The sequence below is a fragment of the Prionailurus bengalensis genome, chromosome B2, assembly GCF_016509475.1.
Source record: "Prionailurus bengalensis isolate Pbe53 chromosome B2, Fcat_Pben_1.1_paternal_pri, whole genome shotgun sequence".
Classification (NCBI taxonomy): Eukaryota; Metazoa; Chordata; class Mammalia; order Carnivora; family Felidae; genus Prionailurus; species Prionailurus bengalensis.
The window spans coordinates 106,811,822-106,830,078 of NC_057349.1; the positions used below are offsets into that span (position 1 = coordinate 106,811,822).

An 18,257-nucleotide genomic window follows, 5' to 3' on the forward strand; every position below is an offset into this window, starting at 1 on the left:
TTTCTTCCTTTCTCTTGGGATGCTTCCCTTTGAAGCAGCCAGGAGCAATGCCAAGAGCACAAACTGAGGTCAGACAGGAATTAGAACTGGAGCTGAGACCTTAGGCATATCTCTTTAAATCTTGGCTATATCATATATAAAAAGATGCTCTGTCTTACCTTGTAAGCTTACTATTGAGGTTTAGAAATAGTAAATATAATCAGAAGCACAGTTTCTGTGCCACGTAATATCTTCCTCATCAGCATCATCACTGATACCTCTGCACTTATTAGGGGCTCCATTTCTCACGTTAGCCTAATTGTGGAGAAATAGTAAATCCCTTTTCCTCCTTCCTACATACTAATAAAAAGAATTTTCAGGGGTGCCTGGATGGCTCAGTCGATTAGTGTCCAACTTGGGGGTCAGGTCACGATCTCATGGTTTGTGAGTTTGAGCCCTGCACTGGGCTCTGTGCTGACAGCTCAGAGCCTGGAGCCTGCTTCGGATTCTGTCTCTCTCTTTCTCTCTCTCTCTCTCTCAAATAAATAAACATTTAAAAAATTAAGAATTTTTAAAATACTTATAAACTCTAAGATAAAAAAATAAGGAATACACAAACACAATTAAAACTGCTATTTTTAGGTTTTTGTTTATAATAATCCAAGACCATGTATAGCTCAAATTCCTTTAACTATCACCTTACTACCTGACTTAACTTTTAAAAAAATCTGTCTGAGAATTCTGCTTCCAGCATGAGAGTATGAGGAGCCCCTCAGACCCACTCCTCAGTGAAAATTATAAAAGAGCACATTTAAAGTTTCTGGAAATGGCCCTAAGAGCACACAGCAAATGAATAAACATATATTCAAGAAAATCTACTGAAAGAACAGCAAAGTCTATAATATTTGAACCAATACCCACTCCATCTTTATGTTCTCACAGCTCTCAGAGAGATGGAAATTTCACTTCTGACTGGGACAGCCAGTAACACACTGGGCTCTCTGTCCCTAGCTCCCCAGCGGAGAGCTATCTTCCCAGGAGGGGCTGATATCAGCATTTCTCTTCCTGCCCTCTGCTACCTGCACCTGAGGCTAAGTTCCAGACCAGTACAACCAAAAGGTGGAGACTCCCTTTCTGCCCAGGCTCCTTCATGGACTGAGACTTTACCTTGGGTACAGCATTATGGAGAGTACTGGGGACCTGACTGCTCTTGTCGTGGCTTCTGTGGCAGGGGTTCCACACTGGGAAAGGCAAGCCAAGATCTAGAGCTATTGCCCACTCTCCTTCCACCGAGTGTTTACCTTCTGGAGTCACTAAGAAATTTGACATTGTTCCCACCAGCACTGACCTGGCTCAAAGATTTTGCCTGGAGAGAAGCCAGCCACAGAATAGAGAGCTCTAAATGTCTCTCTAAAGGAACTGAATTCATGTGCAGCCGACTGTGAAGTTCAGGCCTAAGGGCACTCTCAAAAACAGTGAAGGTTGTGGCAAAAGGGAGTTGGGAGGAAACTGTTAGATTCATTGAAAGTACAGGCTAAACTACTGGCTGGCGAGATTCTTCGAGAGAAAAAGACAAAGAAATACCTGGGAAAAGCACTCCTGGGAACAGAAAAGAATCTCAAACATTAACCTAAGGAGCTCTTCTTCCAAAGGAACCAGAATACATTGGTCTGTGAAGCAATTTATACCACAGGGCATCACTGAAAGCAACAGAGCAATCAGTTGGCAGTTAATGTGTGGTCAAGGAAAGCGTCACAAAAGATCACATATTACATTTATATGAGATGTCTAGAACAGGCGAATCTATAAAGATGGGAAGTAGATTAGTGATTGAGACGGATGGGGAGGAAACAGGGTTTAAGGGAGTGACAACTAAAGGTAAGGGGGTTTATGAGGTGATAAAAAGGTTCCAGAATTGACTGTGGTCTTGGTTCCATGTATCTGAGCATACTAAAAATTACTGAATTGTACACTTTAAATGGGTGAATTGCAGACTATGTGAATTCTATCTCAGTAAAGCTGTTATTTAAAAATTGGCACAATATAAAGAAAAAACAACCTGTCAGGTTCCTCTTCGCAAGCTCTTGATCTGCTTTCAGGCTTACAAGCAAGAACTACCAAAACAACTTAAATGTGTCGAGAACACACCCAGGTTTCTCAGAACTACTTCTCTCTCTCTTTTTTTCTTTTAAACCTCAGTCTTCCCAGTCAATTCCCACTTTGGGAGCAATGAGCCCCAGGCCCCCCGCCCCCCTCCCTCCCAAGGACCCCGACCACACTTCCTAGTGGCACCAAGTGGAGGATGCTGCCAGGCCAAGGAAGAACGGCCCGGGGAACATGCTAACAGTGCAGATTTCAAGATTCACCCCAGAGATACTGAGTCATCGGGTTCCCAGTGGGGCCCAGAAATCTAAATAATGGGAATGTTCATACAGCTTTGGTGACCACTCATAGCACACAACAAGCTCGAGAACATTCCTTCTTGCTTCAAGTGAGTGGACTCTCTTCCTGCCTCAGAGCTCCCCACCTTAGACACAAAGAATTTTTCAGAAGTTACAGGCACCTCTTTTATGTTTTTCACATTTTAATTAACAACTATAATGTGCATGTAACAGGACTACATGTACATGAAAGACTGTTCTCTTTAGAAGTACAAACATTGGCAAGAAAGCTTATTTTTTTAAAAACTACTTTTCCTTTGATAAAAGACACTGTTTGGTTGCTAGGTTTTTCAAAAATTAGTATTAATTTCTGATCAGAATATTTTTAGCTTTTCATGCATTATAAAAGCAATTACACAAAGGTAAAATGTTTTAAAAATTTAAAAAAAACTAGGAAGGAAGAACTTCATGTCAGGTCACATCACAAAACTAGGATAACATAAAAACAGGAGGTAAACATCACATAATAATAAAGTGAAAATATTAAACCAATTTATCTATTTAGGTTAAAGGAAAGTTAAATTCTGCTTATAAGACATTCTAAAGGTTTATGATCCATTTTCCCACTGTTTCTACTGAGAAAACCTGCTGGATGAAGGCTTTAAGAGAGACTTGCTAGATATTGGAATAAAATCTTTGGAGGCTGTGAAAACATGTTTGTTCTCTTGAAGTGATATAAATAGGACAGGCTGTTACAGTTTTGAGATTGGTGGTTCCAACCATGCCTTTAAAAGTGAACAGTCTTAATGACCTTAAAGCATTATTGTATCTTTTATGTCACAATGTTCATTGATAGCTGTCAACTCAGAAGGTCAATTTAAATGGGAAAACTCTTTCAGTGAAGAAACAATTTCAGTATGTTAGGAAAAACAAGTATATCTAACAAACTTTTTTATTCTGTATGTCCTCTGCCGAAAGCTTATAATAGTTATACAAAATGATAACAGCTCACTGGAAACAGGATTATTTATGCAGGTGAAATGTGCTTTTAAGGAATAAATAGGAGGGAAGGCAATGCCCAATGAACTAATTCACATTCCGACTGAAGTCACATTTATGGAAATGACGGGGAATGTTCTATTACAAAATATCTTTTTATGGGGCGCCCGGGTGGCGCAGTCGGTTAAGCGTCCGCCTTCAGCCAGGTCACGATCTCACGGTCCGTGAGTTTGAGCCCCGCGTCAGTCTCTGGGCTGATGGCTCAGAGCCTGGAGCCTGTTTCCGATTCTGTGTCTCCCTCTCTCTCTGCCCCTCCCCCGTTCATGCTCTGTCTCTCTCTGTCCCAAAAATAAATAAACGTTGAAAAAAAAATTAAAAAAAAAATATCTTTTTATACTGTACACTGACAGAAGAAAAAGTTCTGGTTTTTGAAACAAGTTTATGAAACCAGTTTAGCTATACTGGTTTCATAAATGTAGACAAAAGCATTATTTCTAAAGGATCAATGAATAAACAAGTTACATGCCTGTTAACATCACCTTGATGGGTGAACAAAATAGTAGACAAATCTGTATTTTTACAGCACTAAACTCAGTTTCAAAATCAGGATACTTTTACATAAAGTACTACCTTTCTATATTCAACAACAAATATAATTAAGAGAAGACTGATTTCTCCCCAACATCAGAATCAATAAATCTGCCACTGCCCTAAACCAGCTATGTATGTATTTGACTTCTGGTACATAGTGGTAAGCCACAGCTGTATTTTAAATATAGCACCTCCAACTCTGTAACAATGCCTTATTTTTATCTCCTATAAATTGGACAAAAAAATGAATATGGCAAGGGATTTCATTTTTCTCTTTTGTCATAAAATTTAAACGGTAAGAATAACCTGCTTACACCCAAGGCAATGCAATACTCCAAAAAGTCAGCCAAATGGAATTTGAACAAATTTGGTCATCTCAACAGTTTGCAGGGACATAAAGAAGTAGTGAAACAGGACATTCTACTAATACTACATTCGTTTTGTCTACTAAACCCTCTAAAATGGAAGAACTTCCTGGCACTGTGGATGAACAAAGAATATGCAAATTATAATAGCAGTGAAATTTTACAATAAATTTAATATTGTACTGATAGCTTAATGTATAACTTGGGGCATCTGGTGGCTCAGTCAGTTAAGGAACCAACTCTTGATTTCAGCTCAGGTCATGATCCCCTAGTTTGTGGGATCAAGCTCCACACCTGCTTGGGAGTCTCTCTCTCTGCCTCTACCTTGCTTGCACCCTCTCTTTCTAAATAAATAAATAAACTCTAAAAAAATTTTTTTTAAAGTAATTGTATTAATTCATGTTTAAAAAAATGGCTGGAAAGCTCTACTATCACTCACTATAATGTATTTTGTGTTACTTTGCAAATAACATTTTATTTCTAAAATACCTCATTATAAGGTATTTTTTTGTGTTATGCAAAGGAATTTGAAGAAATTAAAAACAGCTATAGCATATAGGAAGGACATCATAATCTATACAGAAGTAAGGCTGGCCATTCCTTATGTAAGCAGGTGGGGAAAAGACTAGGCAGTTAAGGGGAAAATTTTTTTTTAATGTTTATTTATTTTTGAAAGGGGGGTGGGGAGAGGGAGGGAGAGAGAGAGAGAGAGGGAGGGAGAGAGACAGACAGACAGACAGACAGACATAGGGTGAGAAGGGGAGAGGCAGAGAGAAAGAGACAAAATCCAAAGCAGGGTCCAGGCTCTGAGCTGTCAGCACAGAGCCTGATGCGGGGCTCAAAGTCAGGAACGAACTCCAAGACTGTGACCTGAGAGGAGGTTGGAGGCTTAACTGACTGACCCAGCCAGGTGCCCCAAGAGTAGGCAGTTTTAAATAACTAGTAATTAAAGGGAACTGCTCTATTATGTGTATCAACTTGATAATAAGCCCATTAACTATAGTACAAAGCAACAAAAATTCTTCTTCAACTCAAAGTGTTCTCTTTAAGATTCTCTCTGTGGGATGCCTGGGTGGCTCAGTTAAGCTTCCAACCTTGGCTTAATTCATGGTCTCATGGTTCATGAGTTGGAGCCCCACATCGGGCTCTGTGCTGACAGCTTGGAGCCTGGAGCCTGCCTCAGATTCTGTGTTTCCCTCTCTCTGCCCCTCTCTCACTTGTGTTCTCTTGCTCTCAAAAATAAATAAAAGAAAATATTTAAAAAATAATAAAAAAAGATTCTCTCTGTGATTTCCAATGCTAGGGAAATAACTAGTATCAATTTTTTAGAATAAGCAATATTTTTAGATGTTCACAGAGAACACATCTTTTATATTCATCAAAAACCACCAAATAAAAAAACTAGCTTTTTTAACTGTAAGGGGCCAAAAACTCAAAAGTTTTCATAAGAACACAAAGCAAAAAATTTTGTCATCATTTTAAGCATATTTGTCATCCTCTATAATTTTCTATTTAAATATCTTGATAAATATAGCTGCCCTGGACAGTTATCAACATTTGCTATCTGTCTCTGTTAGCAAACCATACACAAGATCTATAGATCTAGATGGCCACAATGACTTACTCATTGCTTCAAAAAACAAGACAACAGAATTAATGAGTATATTGTCTGGCCCCAAATATTTGGAAATAAATGCATCTCAATAATTTGATTTCCATTCATTAATTAGTTTGAAAAAATAAAGAAATGTTTACTCAAGCATGTTAAGATCAAAGAATAGAATGGCATATAGTTACATATTCTTCTACATATTCATTTATATATGGTCATGATATTTAAATGTGACTAAAAGACTTGGTTGATATGTAAAAATAAATTGTATTAAGATGCCACCACGAATAAGTAAAAGGCATATTTCAATTAATATAAATACATCCTGATAATCTGTAATGTGAGAGATAGTATGTGATGAATTAATAAACTCTTACAAGTCTCAGCCACCAAAATTTCAGTGTCAAAGGACCATCTTCACTGTCCTTAATTTGGACGGAGATAACTTTTATTTGACTGATTTCTTAGAAAATGTTACCAATTGAAATATAAATTCCTTTTATTATGGCCTATAATAAATCAAATAATAATGGCTGAAGGAACCTAACCATTTTGTGATTTGAATGGTTTGTAGAACAACTGAAGTTATGTCTACAGGAATACAGATTAAAGAGTATAACCTTGTGAACCAATCCAGCAGGCCCACACACTTGTTGAACTGGCCTACTGTGTGATTAAAATGATAAATCACTTAACATGCGCAAAAGACAAAGTATACCATCTATAATTCTGACACTTAAACCATTTATCTTTTTATTCTTTACTTCCATTTTTTTTTAATTTTTTTTTTAACGTTATTTATTTTTGAGACAGAGAGAGACAGAGCATGAACGGGGGAGGGTCAGAGAGAGAAGAGACACAGAATCCGAAACAGGCCCCAGGCTCTGAGCTGTCAGCACAGAGCCCGACGCGGGGCTCGAACTCACAGACCGTGAGATCATGACCTGAGCCGAAGTCGGACGCTTAACCGACTGAGCCACCCAGGCGCCCCTTTACTTCCATTTTTAAGAAGTAAAACAATTAGGAGGTACAAAAAAAATAAAATTATTCAGCAAAATTATGTCCAACGGCTTTCCATCATACACAGAATAAAATACAAAGAACATCTAGCCCCAGACTACTTTTCACCATCACCTCTCACCACTCTTCCTCACAATCACTGCACTACTCCAGACTAGCAGCCTTTTTGCTGGTCATGGAGTACAAAAGACACCTTCAGGCACTGGTGGCTCTCTTTGCCTGAAATGCTCTTCCCTTGGATGTCTTCATCCAGAACTCTGTTCAAATATTACTTCCTCAGGAAAAACTTCATGACCACTGTATCTAATGCAGCACTGTCTATTCATTGTTCTCTACCCTACTTTTTTAACGGTACAAATCATTCCTTGACATTATATTTCCATTTTGTCCATCTCACCCCACTAGAATAGCCAGGACTTGCTTTGTTCACTGATGAATCCCCAGTGCCAAGAACAGTGCCTGACACAGATGTAGGTGCTCAGTAAGTATCTGGCAAATCAATAAAAAAAAAAAATGAAAATCCATTTAATCCACAAATTTTGGATTGTGTATTATGAATCAGACACTCTAACCTCTAGATATGCAAATGAGCTACGACAGTCTCCCAGGAAACTAAGCAGGAGGTAAAAACACAAATATGTAAACAACATGTTATACTTTGATAATATAGAAGGAATAATACAAGAAGGAAGAGAAGTGTTGGCCAGTCACAATAGACTGGAAACAGTCCGTGATCTTTAATAAGTAGATCACTGATGATCGGATCCCACATTAACCAATGTGTTCTCAGTAGTAGACTACACCCAATTAAAAGCAGGAAAGGTAAGGACTAAAGAATAATCTTCAAAACATTTTGAATGACTGATTTACCAAAGAGCATTTTCATTCTAAAAAAGTAAAAGATTAATATTAAAGAATTTGTAACTTCACTTCAAGTGCTATTAATCTTTTCATATAAATACATATGTGCTTTAATATTTTTAGATTATATAGCCACTAAGAGTAAATCAGCATACAGCTAAATTAAAATATGCACAAAACATTCCTTACCTGAATTTCTAAAATCATTCTTTCAATCTCATCTTGTTGGCTGTCTATTATCTAAAACACAGAAAATATTATCAGTGTGAATTAAAAATTTTTCCACTGCTTTTGAAAAGTACCAATATTTAGAAAACGAAAACACAGGAAATAATGAATTTATTTTTTTTAATCAGGGTATGATTTTTTTTTTACAAAATTATTCATACCAAGTATCCTTTAAATAGACATATTATTTGGATCACACATACATAAATCTGCAAAAGTTTTCCTCTACTTCTTGATAAAACTCTATGTAATTTATAAAAATAACTTTGAGACAGATGTCGAACAATTTAGGAAGGAAAAGAAACCCTTTTGTTTTGCTAAAAGGCAATATAATTTCTTCTTAGTTTGGCTTTAACAAAAATTTGAATTATTTAAATTTACTTAAATTGTCATTTTCAGAGAGACTGGCTAGCTCAGTCAGTAGAGTATGTGACTCTTGATCTCAGGGTTGTGAGGTCAAGTCCAACATTGGGTGTGGAGCCTACTTAAAAAAACGTGGGGAGCCTGGGTGGCTCAGTCATTGTCTGTCCAACTCTTGATTTTGACTCAGGGTCATGATCTCATGGTTGTGAGATTGAGCCCTGCATCGGGCTCTGCACTGGGCATTGAGCCTCAAGATTCTCTTTCCTCCTCTCCCTCTGCCCCTCCCCTGCTCTCACTCTTGCTCTCAAAAAAACACAAAAAACAAAAAACACATTAAATAGGGGCACCTGGGTGGCTCAGTCGATTAGGCATCTTACTCTTTATCTTGGCTACAGGTCACGATCTTACAGTTTGTGAATTCAAGCCCTGCATTGGGCTCCACACTGACAGCATGGAGCCTGCTTAGGATTCGGTCTCTCCCTTGCTCTCTGCACCCCGTCCCCCCACCCCACTCATGCACAAATTAAACATTTTAAAAAGTATAAATAAAAGAGTCATTTTCTTTCCAAATAAAAACATTCAAACTAAGTTATTAAGTATTAACAAAAATATAAAGTAGCTATAACTTATATGTCCATACACACATAACCAACATAACACAGATTTCATATTTATTATCAAAGACATCAACTGACCTTACTAGCATTCTCATTTTGTTCTCTCAGGGTATCATTTTCATTTTGAAGCTGTTTTGCATCTAACATGGGAAGGCGAATTCCATCTTCAAGGCATCTTTCTACTTTTTGCTGCAAGCTGTATGTTTTAGAAAGACAAATAAAGAAAACCCCACTCTATGTGCTGATTTTGGTAGATGACTTCAACATAAAAGATAGTCCCTTCTTAGGGCCTATAATATTTTTTAACTGAGTGATAATGAAGACCTACAGACTCCATATGAATAAGAATGAGCACCTACATCTCATAGAAGTAAAAAATACAATGGACGCTGGTCATCTTTTTAGAAATGACAGATTTGAGACCAGAATCCAAAGCTGCTTAGTGTGTGACATCCTTAGGCCCTAATGAAGTTCCTTATGACCCTAATCTGAGCTCTGCAGTCCAAATCCTGTTCTTTCTTTCTTCTGCAAAAGCAGAATTCCTTGATTAAGATGATTCTGTTTGGGAGCCTAATTATATGGATACATGTCTTTTACCCTCATTCTGAGCTCAGCCAAAGTTTGTTTGTAAGGATAGTTGTTGCCAAAACCAGTAGAATTATTACATTTCTCCTTCATTAATAACAGCAGCAATGTATTATTCCTCTGCTATTCATGGCAGAGACTTGAATTACAGAGAGAAAACAACAAAAGGAAGCCCCTCGGGTATATTAAGAGTAAAAGATTGAAAGGGAAAAAAACATGTTAATCTTGAGAAAAGAAAGAATAAGTCATGTTCTGGTTAAAAGGAATGACACCATTAACAATAATGACCAAAATCAAAACAGAAAGACACCTCGGAATAGTTCCACTCTAGCTTACAATCAGACTTAAGAGTTGCAGAGCACTAAAAGAAACACACTTCTTACAGTTTGGGTTTTGGTATTTTCATTATTTTTTTTATTTTTTTAATATGAAATGTATTGTCAAATTGGTTTCCATACAACACCCAGTGTTCATCCCAACAGGTGCCCTCCTCAATGCCCATCATCCACCCTCCTCTCCCTCCTACCCCCGTCAACCCTCAGTTTATTCTCAGTTTTTAAGAGTCTCTTATGGTTTGGCTCCCTTTTTTTCCCCTTCCTCTCCCCCAAGGTCTTCTGTTAAGTTTCTCAGGACCCACATAAGAGTGAAAACATATGGTATCTGTCTTTCTCTGTATGACTTATTTCACTTAGCATAACACTCTCCAGTTCCATCCACGTGGCTACAAAAGGCCATATTTCATTCTTTCTCATTGCCAAGTAGTATTCCATTGTGTATATAAACCACAATATCTTATCTCTTCATTTTAGCCACTGACTGGCATAAGGTGGTATCTCAGTGTGGTTTTGATTTGTATTTCCCTGATGAGGAGTGACGTTGAGCATCTTTTCATGTGCCTGTTGGCCATCTGGATGTCTTCTTTAGAGAAGTGTCTATTCATGTCTTCCGCCCATTTCTTCACTGGATTATTTGTTTTTCGGGTGTGGGGTTTGGTGAGTTCTTTATAGATTTTGGATACTAGCCCTTATTTTTCTTCTTTCAAGTACTGTGGCTTTCCTGTGCTTTCTCTCTCTTCTAAAAATAAAGAAGTGAAAGAAGTGCCATACCTACATTCTGGGCAAAGAACTGACAGTCCTACCTGGCACAAAAGCGCTTCCAATATGTTAATAAATAATGGCACCAGACAAATTTTCATGTATTATGAATGCAGTGCACTGCTTTGTAATATATTGTTACTTGTCATAAAACTATTTGCTTTTTCAGTCTAAAAGTGACAAGTGTATTATTTCTATTTCAGAATGAGCTTTCTCCCTCCAAATCAGTGTCAATATACTGCTTCTATGTAGTTACAACATTCTAAGAAAAATAAATTACATTAAAAACTATTAAGGTCTTTAAAAAAAGGAACCAGCTATGAGAAGGGAACAACATACTGTGTCATGAAAAAGTACCAAATAAGTCTGTTTTCATGTACACATTCTTGTTTTGTTTATATTATGAAGCATGCTCACTTAGGAAAGTAATAAATCTCTTGAATAGCAAAGGTATCAACTTTATTACTAGGGATCCCACCCACATATCTTACTTACATTTTCACTTCTAATGAAAAATTTTTATCTGATGTTTAAATACCAAGAGTTCTCATATATTAATAAAGTGGGAAACTTACAGACATTACATAAGCACAGATAAATGTAATGATATAATTCATAGTCACATCACATCTGAAGTTCTTCTGGAAACAAGAACTTTAGTTTATCATATAGCTGAGGAAACTGAAATAACACCCTTACCTCCAAGTTCAAGTGACACCATAGCTATATAAGTACTGAAGAATTACAGAAGACCTTATTTGGTCTTTTATATCTACTTGAAATTAAAAGAAAATTTCTGGGATGCTAACATCTCTGAAAGTATCAAGGTAAAAAAATGGAACACGGATTCTGAAATGCACTGTACTAAGTCTAATGAAAAAGACTAGGCTCAATTTTGAGAAAATCTAAATATTTGATTTTTAGATATTTGAGAAAATCTAAATAAAAGAGAAGGTATATCATATTAAATATATAAAAGCACACAATGGAACAAAACTAATTATATTCAAGTGTTCCTAATTCTATTCATAAAATGGCACAGTTTGAGTTTGTGATCAAAATGCCCTATAAAATCTCTTCTCATTTTCTCTAAGAAAGAAAAAGAACATATGGTTGAAATAGTGGAGGTCAGGAAGCTGTTCTGAGAATAGAGAATAGACTATAAGATGTGGAGTTATAGGAAGGGAAATTAAAGAGCAAGAAAGCAAAAACCAAGGGAAAAATAAATGTAAAGCTAAAAGTATATGAATTTTAGGGGGCACCCGGGTGGCTCAGTCGGTTAAGTGATGGACTCTTGATTTCAGCTCAGGTCATGATCTCATGATTTGTGAGAACAAGCCCCGCGTGGACTCTGTACCGACGGCAGGGAGCCTGCCTGGGATTCGCTCTCACTCTCTCTCTGCCTCTCCTCCACTCACTCTCTCACTCAAAATAAATAAATAAACATTAAAAAAATTGTATGAATTTTTTGAAGCAGAGATTAGAAACACTGAAGACCATAATGTCTCAGAATCAGATGTTTTCTGCACTGAAATCTAAGAAAAAGAGTAGACCAGGCATATTTAAGGCTTTGAAAGTAGTAAAGCAATATTAACATGGAATTATCAGATGGATTTTGATTAGAGTTACATGCAATTGGTAAAAGCATGAGGAGTATATTTCTTAAGTTTAGTTTCTGTTGCTTTGTTGTCTTATTCTTCCGTATAGTTTTGGCTATTTATATTTGATCATCTATTAAGGTTTAAGTTTTATAAAACAGAGTGCATGTAGTTGCATATATAACATAGTTCTCTAGGTTTTTTAGCAATCTAGTATTAATTTTCCAGATTAAATATATTAGCTAAATATACTAATAAATGATATTCCCTGTCATTCTAACTATATTAATTTAAAAGAGAAGAGTACCATCAGGCAAGATACATGAGTAAACTTGGAAGATACATGACAAAATAGCCATACCTGTTGTTCTACAGTAAGGGAAAATGGGAGTCAATTATTTCACTTTGATGTATCTCATTAAGGAGTGCAGTCTGAGTATTTGCTTCTCTTTGTTTACTTACTTTTTGGCAAAGCCATCAGATTGTGTTAATACTTTCAGTTTCTAATTGTTTTTTTGTTTTTGTTTTTGTTTTGTTTTTGTTTTGGCAGCGGGGGGTGTTACATTTTCACCATTCTCATCTAAAACTTTTGGCAAGATGTCAGTATGTTGCATTAAAATGTGAAATCATAGCCAAGACAACCTGCTTCAATGACATAATACTTACAGTTCTTAAGAGTTCACCTTTCAATTTGACAATAAATTTCATATTAAAAAAAAAATTAAAAAAAATAAATCAAAGTCCCCTACTATGGAAACCAATTTGACAAGAAATTTCATATTAAAAAATAAAAATAAAAATAAATAAATCAAAGTCCCCTACTATGGAAACCAATTTGACAAGAAATTTCATATTAAAAAAAAAATAAAAAGAGTTCACCTTTAAGATAACAATATAGTAATAATTACAAATTAATGTATCTTAAGTGAAATGCTTTATGAAAAATATGAGTAACAAAAATAAAAAATTGCTAAAGGTTTGTTTACCTCTGAACTGTAGTTACCAACTCCTTTTCTTTCTTTTTCTGGCATATTAGTTGTGCCTCTTTTTCTTGACACTGTTTTTTGATCTCCTCAAGCTTTTTTTCTGCATCCAGCAGAGTCTCTTGCAAATTCTTATTTTTTTCTTCTAGAATCTGAAGCTAAGGAGAAAATTCTTAAAGTTTATAACACATAGAATATTAAATGTGTTTCTGCTAGAAACTGTGTGTTCTAAATTATTAACAAGCTTGTGATTAAAATCACAGTATATTTTATCTAGAGCACTTAATAATACTTTATTTCTTCCTTTGTGTGTAACAGGAGCTAGGAGAATGAGATTACGGAGAAGAAAAGAATGGGGTCAGAAATTTCTAGAGGACAGAGAGAAAGGTAAATGATCTCAATTTGGGGATACTTTAAAAATTTTATTTTTAATTATGCTAAAATACGCAGAACACAAAATTTACAATCTTAACCATGCTTAAATGTACAATAAATAGTATTATTACATTCACATTGTTGTACAACTAATCACCAGAACTCTTTTCATCTTGCAAAACAAACTATATTCATTAACAACTCCCCTTCCAGCTCTGCCCTCAGTCTCCAGCGACCACACTTTGACTTTCTGTCTTCATGAATTTGACTACTTTAGGTACCTCATACCATATTTATCTTTTTATGTCTGGCTGATTTCACTTAGCCCAATGGCCTTAGGTTTATCCATGTTTCAGAATTTCATTCTTTTTTATAGGTGAATTATATGGATATGCGACATTTTATCCATCAGCGATTGGGTTGCTTCCATCTTTTGGCTGTTGCAAATAATGCTATTATGAACGTATGTATGTACAAACATCTGTTTGAGACTCTGCTTTCAATTCCTTTGGGTATATCCAGAAGAGGAATTGATGGTTATTGTTTAAAGAAGCATTATCATATGGTTTTCCACAGTGGCTACACTATTTTACATTCCCATCAACAGTGCACAAGGATTTTAATTTCCTCACATTGTCACCAACACCTGTTACTTTCTTTTTTCTTTTCTTTTTTTTTTTATTAGCCAACCTAATGGTGTAAGGTGGTATGAACATGTGTTTTTACATCTATATTCCTCTCTGTTCCTGCTCATGCCAACTCCTGTGGTACTTCTTTAGTTCCTTCCTGACATTATCCTCTCTTAGTCTTATAGACAGAGAATCCCTTGTAGGCCTAGAGTCTGTAAAATAATGACCCTCCATGGATTAAACCAACGATTCTCAACTGAGAATGATTTCTCCCCCAAGGTGATATTTGGAAATTTTTGTAGACATTTTTGGTTTTGGGGAGGCAGGAGGGAAGGAGCAGTGCTACTGGCATCTAGCAGGTAGAGGCCAGAAATGCTCTTAAGCATCCTTTAATGCACAGTACAAATTCCTAGAACAAAAATTATCCACCCTTTAATGTCAATAGCACTGAGGTTGAGAATTTCATGATTAGAAAAACTGAAAAAGACTGAAGAGTAAGTTTCACAGATTTATAAATAAGGTTTTGAGAAGAAAGGCTTCACCAGAGTTGGTAGAAAGACTCTGGATAAGGTACTTGTAAAAAAGAAAAATGGTCAGAAGAGGTAAGAGGAGTGAATGGAGACCACAGACTAAGGTGTACGAATTTATGGAAAGGTTAAGATGAATGAAGAAAACAAATACCTGGAAAGACAGTCAAAAAACGTCTTGTTGAGCCTTGGCTGAGCCAGAGATTATTGGGTAAAGCCAGAGAAGATATGGTGCATGCATATATGTGTGGGATGGGGCTGAGACTGGTTCAGAAACTACCTTTTAGAGTAAAATGTTAAGTAAAAGAGTTAACATACAGGTTTTTCAGGCAAATAACCATATATTAATTAACAACAAGAAAGATACACTCATGCTTAAAGTTTCTAATTAAAGTTAATTCTAAAGACAGCAATTAAACACATCAATTTAATATAATTAGCCAAATGTAGAACCAAAATTTTAAATTCTAAAAATTATGAAATTTCTAAAGAGTCAACCTAATAAAGTGGTTATGTTTTCAAGTCATTTAAAAGTGAGCATTTTATTTCATGTTACCTGAAGACTCTGACTCTGTACATCATCTAGAGTTGGAAGATCAGCCAGATACTTTTCCAAGGTCTCAATTCTTCTCTGCTTTTCTTTATTTTGTTCGGATTCCTTCTGACATTTCTTTTTCAGGCTACTGATATATCTATCTCTGGTTTTAAGCTAAAGAAAAAAGATTATGGATCTTCAGAGGCTTTGTGCCATTAAAAAAATAACAACAGAACCAACAATTCCAGGTTATAGTTTAGACTACCACCAACTCAGGTAAGATTCACCTTATTTCATCAATTCTAAGATTCACATTTTTAGAAACTGTCATATCACTGAAGTCAAGACATTTTTTGAAATTTTTGTTTGCTTTTGCAACTGATGGCATCCTATGAACTGCAGTTAGCCAGGTAGCAGGGATGACATAGCTTTTATTGCCTGCACATGTACAAACTTGGTCAAAACTATTCATCTCTGTCATTTCAACACTGTGTATATGTTGCAACTATGGGCTGAGTTTGAATGATATTTAAAGTACCTTAAAATATTACATTATAATTTGGCGTGGAAAAAAAAGTTATGATCTGGAAAGACAAAGAAATAGAGCCACAGGATTTAATTTAAGAATTTTAAATTTGAATTTTAAAATCAATGAAGCAAATATTCGTCTCTGGAGGGATGACTTCAATTTCTTATTTCAAACAAAGCTATATCCAAACGTTTCATGTGAAATAAGAAAGGAAGATACCCGGGGCCCCTGGGTGTCTCAGTCAGGTTAGCGACTTTGGCTCAGGTCTGTGTGGAGCCTGCTTGGATTTCCTCTCTCTCCCTCTCTCTCTCTGCCCCTACCCCACCTTGCATGCATGATCTATCAAAATAAGTAAACTTAAAAAAAAAAAAAAAAGAAGAAGAAGGAAGGAAGGAAGATACCTAAAAGTAATTAAAGCTGTTTTGTTACTGACTTGCAAAGAAATTGTTTATCACGTACTCAAGAAATGCATTCAAAACCAGGAGAACATACAAAAATCACCAGATACTTGGAAAGAGATATGGGCAGTAGTGAGACCAGTCCATACCTCAAGCCAAGACTACTGTTAAGGTATTTATTAGGTCATAATTTAATTTGTAACATATCTTTTTTCTCAAAGTTACATATGATAAAGGTTTGCCATACCACTGATGTCATTTTAGGATTGACAGAACATGTTAATTGAACACCTATTATAGAACACTATATGGTACATGATTCCAGTATATCTTAATTTGTGAAGGGTGAACCTCAGATTTTTATGTACTAATTTTATCAGCTTTCCACCTGAAATATACGATCCTTAAATTTCATAGCACAAATTCAAAGTTCTTTCATATTTCAGATCAATTACAAATAACATGTATATACAGTTACCTAAAAAGTAAACTCCAGACTCTTATTCACCTTAAATTACTAGTCTTCCAAAAACTTACAGGTTTTTACATCCTGTTCCCATATCCACCAGGGAAATAAGTGTCAATAATTAGTAGTATAATAGTTCACTTTCCCAAATTTTATTAAAGCTAACACTTGTGCACAATCTAGTTTCTTTCATGTCTTATCTAATTTCTTTTAAGTCCACTGTGTAACAACTTTTATTAAAACAACTTCAATTGGAAAAACAAATCACCTCTCCTTTCATCTATTCATTCCATCAACAACTTTAAGATATATTTATTAACTTGGGTAAAGAGCAACATTGATAAAATAGTTAAGTTCTAATATTTACTGGGGCTTTCTCTGGATTAAAGGCAAGTGTGATGCTGTGATAATTTGTGATCTTTCAGAACTCACAGGTTGTTGTGACTGGTAATCATCTGAAAGACCACATAATGCCATTCCCTTTTTTCTCCCCTTTTCTCTTTTTTTTATTGGAGGATAATTATCATGCAGTGTTATTTTAGTTTCAGGTGTATAATATTTCAACAAATATATACATTCCTCAGTGCTCATCAAAGTAAGTGTACTCTTCACCCCGTTTATCTGTTTTACCCTCCAGCCACCCAACACACACTCGGCCTCTCTGGTACCACCAGTTGGTATTCTGTATTTAAGAGTCGGATGTTGGTTTCTCTCTTTTTCTCTTTGTTCATTTGTTTTGTTTCTTAAATTCCGTGTATGAGTGAAATCATATGGTATTTGTCTTTCTCTGACTGAGTTATTTCGCTTAGCATGATCTTCCCTACATCCATCTGTGTTGTTGCAAACAGCAAGAACTCATTCTATTTCACAGCTGAGTATTATTTGGTTGTGTATATATGCCACATCTTCTTTACCCATTCATTTAACAGTAAACACTTGGGTTGCTTTCATATCTTGGCTATTGTTAAGTAATGCTGCAATAAACACAGGAGTACATGTATCTTTTTAAATTAGTGTTTTTGTTTTCTTTGGGTAAATACCCAGTACTGGGATTACTGGATCATATGGTAATTCTATTTTTAATTTTTAAGGAACCTTCATACTGTTTTCCAGAGGCTACACAAATGTGCAGTGCACAAGGGTTCTTTTCCCTCTTCATCAACACTTGTTATTTCTTACATTTTTGATTTCAGCTATTCTGACAGGTGTAAGGTGGTATCTCGTGGTATTGAATTTCTCTTACAAATGATATATCCAATAAGGAAGTTAATATTCAAAATATATAAAGAACTTATACAACCTAACACCAAAAAACCAAATAATATGATTAAAAAATAAGCAGAGGATGTGAACAGAAATTTTTCCAAAAAAAGACATAAATTATTCCTTTTTTGAATATGAGGTCCAGAGATCTTTAGTGACTTAAGTACAAGTCACTGAGACACAGGTGGGATTCAAATATAAACCTCTGAAAAGCCAATGTTCTTTCAGTTCTTTCACACTCCGCATAACCAAATTCCCC

The 18,257-nt window shown here is 35.7% G+C and overlaps 1 protein-coding gene across 3 annotated transcripts in view; it reads right to left on the minus strand.

Moving 5' to 3' along the window:
- Positions 1 to 18,257, minus strand: part of CEP85L (centrosomal protein 85 like) — a 172,268-nt gene that overhangs the window by 21,233 nt on the left and 132,778 nt on the right. For all 3 annotated transcript variants that reach the window (XR_006299042.1, XM_043592208.1, XM_043592209.1), the window contains 4 exons: positions 15,364 to 15,516; positions 13,280 to 13,434; positions 9,095 to 9,212; positions 7,998 to 8,048 (listed from right to left, as the gene is read on the minus strand). Coding sequence is in view for 2 of the 3 variants with exons in the window: in XM_043592208.1 (XP_043448143.1) it covers positions 7,998 to 8,048; positions 9,095 to 9,212; positions 13,280 to 13,434; positions 15,364 to 15,516 (477 nt within the window). In the remaining variant the exon portion in view is untranslated. The remainder of the gene's footprint in view (positions 1 to 7,997; positions 8,049 to 9,094; positions 9,213 to 13,279; positions 13,435 to 15,363; positions 15,517 to 18,257) is intronic.